We start from the raw sequence: 9,660 nt of genomic DNA, 5'->3' as shown, positions 1-9,660 counted from the left end.
ACTAACTACTACTACTACTACTACTACTACTATATATATAATAATAATTAATTAATTATTATTATTATATATATATTATTATATATTAATTAATTAATTAATTAATTAATATATATAATAATATATATTTTTTATAAGAATAGAAATACATATTCCGCAAAAAATTTTCACTTTGAGATTTATTATTTTTGAAAAGGATTTTACTTTATCATTTTATAGAAAAAGTTTTGATAAGGATAGAAATTATAACTCCGCAGGAATTATTGCTTTGAGACACAGTACAAGAAACTTTTCAGATATAAAACTTAATATTCTTTAGAAACTAGATAACATTACAGATAATTCACACAAATGTTTATAATAATTTATACTAGCTATATTGTACACTCATAAAAAATAAAATTTGGATTGTTTCATGACTTGTACAAATTCAACATATACATTTATTTGACTTAACCTTTAATATATTAAATTTATTATTTAATATATAAATTAAATTTAATATTTATTATTTAATATATAAATTGAATTTAATATTTATTATTTAATATATATATAAAACCTTTAATATATTAAAAATATATAAAATATGCACTTGACAACCGAGGCATTACCGTGTCACCTGATGTAATCACTTCATATAATGAAATTATTTTTTTAAATCGAAATATCAAGGTTGTTATCTACAGTTATGACATTGTCGGGTAATATATTGCATAAAAGAAGCTCGCGCGAGTAATTGCATGACGTGTGAGAATTCTTCCCGGCATCTTTTCCGTTGATTACGATCTTGCCTTTAATAATTTACCATCAAGCTTCATAAATTCAGGACTTCGCAACACTTTCCCACGAAATTCCCGCGCGCTGCCAGATACATCGTGCTTCCCGTTAAACTCGACGCGATCTACTCACTACGGACCGGTTTTCGTTCTCCGCGTGCGAGATCCGCGGCGACGATCTATTTTCGTCAACCAACGCAATTCTCGGGGCGACGCCAACCGGCGCGACGGGTCTCCCTCGCAAGCCGAATAACTAACTCGCACGTGGTTCAATTATCACGTCACGTCACTTTTTCGCAACGATAATGCGCATTGATAGGCGAATTAAGGACACGCGAATTAATGTCGCGGATTGCACTCGCTCACCCGGCGTGACTCGCGCGCGAAATTCGCGAACGGAATACGCACGCGGAGCGCGTTGTACACGCACACGCCCGTCGATGCTCCGCATGTGATCGATAGAACCGTCGCCACCTCCGCCGCCGCCGGTGACTCCCCACTGCGGTGGCACCCACGACGTTATACGCACTCGGCACGGATATGGACGCGAGAAGTGTTTAATCGAGGAAATCCGCTTCCTCGTGCGAAAACACCAGGAAAGAATGTAGCTCCAAGACGCGTCGTGATCGCGGACGGATGAACGGAAATCCGCGGTTCCAGCAATGCGTCGCGATGCGGCGGCGCCATAACGCGGTGTCGTTGCAGGGACGAGTTGATTTTCTCATCGGGCCCGCGTTCTCGATAAACGATTGACAGACAATGCTTCTCAGAAAATAATGTATATGAAAGATTTCATTGAAATATTAAAATATTCAACTACACGAAAGATATTTATTTGAATAGTGCCAAGTAAATATTTATTAAATATAAAGATATATTTATTTACTACAAGAATTATTATTAATTAAATATTTATGTATTGTAAGTTAATATTTAGTTGGAATTATTCGAACAAATGATTTATTATAATTCAGTATATTTTTTTCAGTGCAGTCATAGATCTGAAAATAATTTTGTTGAGCCATCAAAGTAATTAATAATTAGTACGTGACGTCGTATCTACGTTTTCTCGCTGGGCAGCTACACCCAAAATTACGAAAGTCGGAAGAAAAGTTTACTGTCTATTTGAGTAGCATAATTAATCGCGCAACAGCAAGGCCATTACGCTGTCAAGTCGTGAGACAGAAATTCGATAATTCTTCGTGCATGGAAGTATTGATTTCGCTGGAGTATTAAAAAATATAAAGGAAATAATTTTGTTTAACATCAAACAATTATTAAATAATTACAATAAAAAACTTAAGCATGATGAGCAATGCTACAAAAAATTTTGACATTTTAGTTTGAATTCTTTACATAATTATTTTTATAATGCAATATGTAACATTATTTTCAGATCTGTATTCAGCTAAATTTTGAGATACTTCAGCAAAATCGTTCTTTCTACGTAATTTAATCCAGCGGATTCCGAGAAAAGAATTTGACGCCCATTTTCGAGCGGAGATCAAGCTAACATTTATCCTAACTACGATCCTGATTGGAGGGGAGGTGAGGAACTGCGGAGGATCACCAATGGCGAACAAGTCGAGTCGACGTGGAGGGGACGAGTGCACGTGACTCGCGGCGTGTCGCGCTCTGTCAAAGTCAGCCGATATCACGCATATGCACATATTTTGCATGAATAAGATCCGACTTGTAAATCTATTCTGTAACTCTTAACGCAAATTTCGTTGTCATTATAACATTGCTGCGCAGCTCTTTCATGATAAAAAAGCTGCGCAGTAACGTTACAATGATAACGAAATTTGCGTTAAGAATTATAAAATAGGTCTGCTGGGCACCTATCATGGAACAAAATCGGAATGGATTTCGATCGGAATTATTTCATTTTTCTCAGAAATTCACAATAGAAATCTAAGGAATAATTAAATAATTCCGATTGATATCCATTCCGATTTTGTTCCAAGATAGGTACTCTGCTCTTTCGAAATGCAAAAAAGCGGTTAACAATTGAGGAAAGGTACTCTGCTCTTTCAAAATGCGTTTTGTCCAAAATTTCCTTTTCTTTTTAGTTAAAAATAGCGTTATAGTGTTCAAAGACTTATAAGGTATATTATAAGATACTCTGAGATGTTCAGAAAGTATCTTTTATCGTTAATTTATGCAGAAAAAACATAGACATTTCGAAGTGCATTAGAGTTTTTTAACTAGAAATAAACAAAATACATTTGTTTAACATTTTTAGTAATTGTTTAACAATTTTGTTTAATATTTTACATTCTATTGATTGGCATAGTATTATTTTCTATAAAGTGCAATTTTCTTGTGTAACATAGTTTCTTTCTTTCTCGTTTTATGAAAATTTTGGACAAAACGCATTTTGAAAGTCTGCTCCTCAATTAATTCATTCGAGAAACAACGTTGATTTGACTTTCGCACGCTTTTTTCGTATTCCTGCTTGAATACGAACAGATTATCTCTGTATGCCTTAATGGATTAAATACTATGTTAAGAAAAAGATTTCCGTGCGATACAGAATAATTGATTCAGATATGAGTAATGGGAAACGAGGTTTCACGTTCGTAACCTACTTCTCGAAAAGTTAAATATACAACAATAAAATTCTTATAGGTAATTTTACGAAGAATTAAAATTTTAGATTAAAAAAATTATTTTAAAAAACTTTATTTATATAAAAATCGTTAGATTAAAGATCAGAGATCTAACTGTTACTTTTTTATATTTTCAAAGGAAAATATTTATGTATCCTACAATGGATTAATATATATGATAGGTAAGTCAATAAGTGACCTTAATTTTGCCCCCATAAATTACGACAATATGTATATGTATTAAGGTTACTTACTGACTCATCTACTTGTACATAAATTTAAAATGATCGATAATTATAGCAATAATTATTCTCCAAATTTTTTAAGAATTTTTTTAGAATCTCATTTTAAAGAATGAAAATTCTGCCAATCTCTTTCAAGAATGCCAGAATTTTCAATCTTTAAGAGTGAAATTCCACTTCAAAAGAGTGAGACTAATTAATTGCCAAAATATAAAACTTAAATTAACAACAATAATCAGTCGTTGTTAAATAATTAAGTACAATAGCATGTATATCGAATGAAGACAAAGAACCAAAAATATTTGTATAAAACGCATTTAACGTTCACAACTAAGGTGCTACTTTGTAACTAGTTACAAAGTGAATGCAGAACGTGGCGACGTTAACATGACAAAAGATATTTTGCAAGACGACGTTACTCGATTACTCGCTCCATCAGACGGAAATTGATTTATCGTCAAATGGCTGCCTGTAATTCGCACGTGAGAGAAAAAAATTCACGCGAGGAACTTTGGAGTTCAATTAATACTCGCGGCTAATTACCGTCATTTGAGAACGTAAGAATACCGAGAATGTAATTATTCTAAAGAGAGAGGAGGACAACGGAATGTCGATGGATTATTAACGAGTAGAAGGTGCCACTCTTAATTGCAGCGATATGCGAATAAAAGAACCGCCGAGTTCTATTGTTTGTTGATCAATAATAAATGCGCACGTCCACATCGCGAATCCCGTAAATAAATTCGCGATCTATTGTGCACCAGTCGTTGCTTAAATAAGAATAAAAAGTGGAGAAAAATATAAGAAGAATAACTAGATTCGATGAAGAGATCGGCGTGAGCGACTCAAGAGGTATTAATCACTTTGAATAAAAATCGCCGTCGAATAAAAATTTATATCGTCTTACTTTTAAATATGGTTAATTCCTTTAACATAATTTCCTTTAACATGAAAAGTATAAAAATAACGCTTATATTTCTCTCTTCTTGATTACACTGGCAGATCCAAGAATCTCTCTTGGACTCGCTTTTTTTTTTAATATTTATCGCCTTTTTTAAAAATGTTATATATTTTTAATATTTTTTCTGAAATGCTTAATCACAATTTTAATATTCTACAATTTTTTTTTATTAAAAAAACTCCTAGGTACAAAAAATATAGATTCTATTATATTATTCTTTCGTTGTGTTAATGTAATTTTAAATAAAATTAATGATTTTTGAATTACATGTTTAAACAATACTTTCTCACAATGTAATAATTTAATAATTTAACAATAACAATTTAATTAATAATGTAATAATTTAAATAATAATTTAATATTCTATCTTTCGTATCTTATCGTCGTTGACGATTAAAAAAAAATTATGTGCGGTGAGTTAACTTAAGGGACTCCTTCCCTTAACAAATTTCTGGATCCATCAATACTTAATTATTCAAATATCGCTGAAATCAATAAAGATTTTTTCTCGCGATGGCTTTGATTATCATTTTATTGGAAAGATGGATTCTCTCGCAATACACCTCAATCTTTCCAACGACAGCTTTTGGCGAATCCCCAAGTAATAAAACGGGGAGGGGGGGGGGGGATCGATGCGCGTCACGCGCAATTTGAGGAACAGAATTATGAAGGACCCGATTGCGCGGAGCTCGCATCCTGGTGCACATATCGTGTCTTCTACATCCATGTGAAAACTGACGGACGCTTGCACTCGATGTCACACGATATATACAAATAAATGAAGCACAGCCGTCAGCCGGCGGCGGCACCGCCGGATTTAAATCGGGGATTTTAATCGGAGCTCTTCAACTACCCTCCTCGTGGGTAAACAAAAGAGGAAAGTTATCCAACCGCAAACTCGGGCTGTAATTAAATTTCTGCAAACCACAGAAGAGAGAGAACAGGCAATGGAGAACACCTGAGGTCTTCCACATTTCTTTAGTTAGATCTCGTTTATCGTAATTTGCGCTTTTTGCAATTTCACAAATTGAAATGAGAAATGCATCAATATGGACCGTCTGGAATCTTTAGAAAATATCATAAATATACTACAAAAATATTCTATTATTTCCGTATATTTTCCGTATATTCGATTTTTTTGAGAATATGGATATTTTTTATTATTGCATTAAATTGAATTGAGACTTTCTTTCTAGTTTTCACTAAACTTCAAATGTAATAATATACACTAATAAATACACTAAGAACAATTCTTTAAAACAAATGAATCAGAAAATTTTGACCATATTCATTTCTAATTATCTCTCAACTAGAATTATAATAAATTCAATCAGAAAAGTTCATTTTCGACTGGTAGTCCGATTAACGCAACCAGACTCATTTTTTTCAGTGTATCTATTTCATTTCAAGTATAACGAATTATACTAGTTCAGCTATAAAGAATAGACCTTTGTTGAGAGAAGAACGTGAAAAAGATGTTCGTAATAAACACAAAGTAACGTTATGTCAATATTATAATTTTTATAAATTCCCATTTAACAATATAATAAATATAATATAACACTTGTTATATAATATAAATATATATTTATATATAATATAAATATAATATAACACTTGTTGTAACAAGTATATCGTTGAATAGGAAATTTTATCAGTGATATAATGTTACTTCACGGAAAGAATTTTCTTTTAAAATTTACCCAGAAAATATGGTAATTGTTGTATAATATAATATTTAAAAAATTTTTATTATGCACGTCAGTAAAATTAGTCAAACTTATTTTATACTTTATTATTGTTTTATTAATGAGAGAGAGATTTACATAACAATTCTTCGAAATACAATGTTATCCCACTATCATATATTTTCAGGATCTAAGAAAAAAATTCTCTCCGTATTTGTGTTTATTATGTGAAAAGTATGTACAAGGAACAGTCATTACATCAAATATTACAAATTCTCATTCAACATATAAATATAATATAACACTTGTTATAACAAGTATATTGTTGAATAGGAAGTTACATCACTGATATAATGTTACTGTTATTTTGCGATTATGCGAAATGAATATAATATTTTGCGAAATGAAAAGTGTATAAGTATCTAATTTAAACGAGAGCAAGCTTAATATAACTAAGCATTTCTAAGCATTTCGCGTATGACGTCAAACTTAAACATCAAGTGTCACGAAGTCTTGCTGTTCCATACACTCGCATAAGTACACGTGTACATTTATGTGCGACACAGTAATAATTTGTCGTATTACACGGAATTAATCGTGCCAGGCAGAGGAGCTTCGAGCAGCGTAAAGTCGCGAGATCTTCTTCGGAGCCCTTCGATCTATCCGCCGCGACTCAACGCGACGATGCGATGTCACAACTTACACCCCGCGCAGGATTAACGGCAGGATGTGACATAATTCAAGGTGCGCGTTCGGGCATGCGGATCTCGAAGGAAACTTCTCACGGCAAGAACCCGACAATGAGCTTCCGCGATTTGAAGATTAGCGACGATATCTCTCGCTTACAGCGGCAAATTTACTTTTAACCCTCCGGAGCTAATCGATGGGTCTATTGGATCCACTGAATTACTCATCTGTTAAAAAGGTCGATTCTATTTTGCTTTATATTATGTGATTTATATTATGTGCTTTATATTATGAATTTTGTGTTTACACAAACTTGAATGATTCTTATTAATTTTGTATTCATTCATGATTTTACTAAAATAACTATATAAATTAAATTGTAATAATCAATTAAATTAAACTAATTGTTATAAAGATTCCTTTTATTGATACAAAAATAATAAATGTGCAAATAATAATAAATATAAATTTTTTGTATTAATTTATTATTAAAATTACGCATGTTTACAATCAGCGTTGACTTTTATAGCCTTCACATTATATTTATAGTTAAATTTTTAGATACTTCAGGAAAACAAAACAAAATTATTTTTAGGTCTATATCTATAAATGAAGAAATGCGACCATTCTTATTAAAACTTTACAATTGGATTATTCTTATTAAAACGTATTTGTATAGTGTATTCATTCACGGTTTTGTCGAATATTTAAAATTTAACTATGTACAGTTAATTACAGTTAAATACTTCAGTAAAACAAAACAAAATTATTTTCAGGTATCTATAGATATAGACCTGAAAATAATTTTGTTGAACCATCAAAATAATTATGTAAGGCACCGAAACTGGTTGCGAGAATGTCAAAACTTTTTACAGCATTGCTCATCATGTTTGAGATTCCTACATAATTAGTTTTGATAGTCCAATAAAATTATTTCCAGATGTATAGGTATGTGAAAAGTCAAACTGTTTTCCGTGTTTTTTTTTTCAAATACCAATTATGTCATCTTGATTCTTTAAAATCACTTTGAATTAATTAATGCCATTCAATTGATGACATTAAATCAAATGAGTCTTACAGATTCAGTAATTATGTTAGAAATTTCGATGTTAGCTTAGAGGAGGATTAAGAAAAGTACAGAATAGGTACTTTTCATTCCTGTTTATATTGCAGATTATCGAGAGAGAGAAAGGAGATGGTAATTTCTGGACGAGCCTCGGAGCGCAAAGAAGTTAAAAGATCCGCGTGGCGCGTTTTACTCCCTCCGCTCTTCCCGATCCTGTTCCCAGGACGACCAGATCGAACGGTCCAGAACTTACCCGCCTCAAGGAGCTCCAAGTCCAGGTTGCCGCTGCGACTGCGGCTGATGCTGCTGCTGCAGGCGTTGTAGCTACCGGACCGTTGATGATGAGCAGCGGTCTCCTCCATCGCCCGGGAGGCGCTGCGCTTGAACTGCTCCAGGAAGCTGTCGATCTGGTTCTCGATACTGGTAGGTGAGCTCGCCATCCTTCCTCCTGTGTAGTTGTCAACAATCTGTATTCTCCGAATCGACACACGCGATTCTCGCGCCGATCTTCGTCCTCTCGGTCCTCTCCGTCACCCGGTGCCCGAACGACGTGACAGTGACAGAGAAAGAACAAGAAAAAGAGAGTCGAAAAGAGAGATAGAGATAGAGATAGAGATAGAGATAGAGAGAGAGAGAGAGAGAGAGAGAGAGATAGGACAGGTGGATAGACGGATAAAATCGGACAGAATCACGCGACGGGACTACATTGTAGAATCACCGCGAGCCACGCGCCTCACGCACTTGCTCAACGTTGCCGTCCTCGTTGCCGTCGTGATCGTCGTCGGTGTTTCCCCCCCGGGCGGCTTAACGGCGCGAATGCTGCCCGGCCCCTAACGCACCTACTCCCGCTGTACGCCGCATGTCTGCCGCCCGATCTCCGCACTCCGCGCACTTCGCAGCCTTCCGCGCTGATGCGGTGCGGTGGTGGTGCGCACGATGGTGCGGCTCGGAAAACACCGGAACAGAAACGACGCAATCGCACTGCCGCGTCGTTCTCGCGGCAGGTGTCGCGACGTGGGTTCGAGAGCTCTCGCAAGTGCTCGCAAGCTCTCGGAAGACTCAGAGGACTCGAAGCTGCGCGACCTGATCGGCGCGAACTCACCTGACCCTCCGCGACCGCGAACCCTCGTGACCGCCGACCGGGATCCTCGATGTGGATGGGATAGAAGGGAGGGTCGTCGATCGGTCGGCTAATAATCCCTATTAGCGAGGTTCGGATTGTGTCGATGACGGCGATGCGTAGAAAGATTATGGGTAGGAAGATAATCCACGGTCAGTTAAATCGGTCGAAAGCGAAGAACTTCGTTAATTGTAGGAAAAATTAATTATTCCGATGAAATGAGTTTTTCACATATAATTAGAATCTGACCGACATCATATTTTTACTTCTGACCGAAAACGAAAACAAATATTCGATTGTCAGCATTCAATTTCGGTGGAAACCGAAACTTAAATAAGTCTTACTAAGAAAAAAGACAGAGAGAGAGAGAGAGAGAGAGGAGGGAGGAGAGAGAGAGAGATAATATACACTTGTTTTCGGACGTAGTAAACATTTATTTTTAATTATANANAATAATATNTTTNAANATATNTATAACTAAANATATATATATACTATATAATAT

At 34.8% G+C, this 9,660-nt stretch overlaps 1 protein-coding gene across 1 annotated transcript in view; it reads right to left on the bottom strand.

The window, feature by feature from the left end:
• The window catches only part of LOC105622420 (guanine nucleotide exchange factor DBS-like), a 27,917-nt gene extending 19,442 nt beyond the window's left edge, over positions 1–8,475 (bottom strand). The window contains exon 1 of the mRNA XM_012203840.1: positions 8,289–8,475. Within this exon, the coding sequence (XP_012059230.1) occupies positions 8,289–8,475 (187 nt within the window). The remainder of the gene's footprint in view (positions 1–8,288) is intronic.
• Positions 8,476–9,660: the final 1,185 nt, after the last annotated feature.

This window comes from Atta cephalotes, assembly GCF_000143395.1.
Source record: "Atta cephalotes unplaced genomic scaffold scaffold00044, whole genome shotgun sequence".
In the NCBI taxonomy this organism is placed as follows: Eukaryota; Metazoa; Arthropoda; class Insecta; order Hymenoptera; family Formicidae; genus Atta; species Atta cephalotes.
This window is presented reverse-complemented; position numbering and strand designations above follow the sequence as displayed.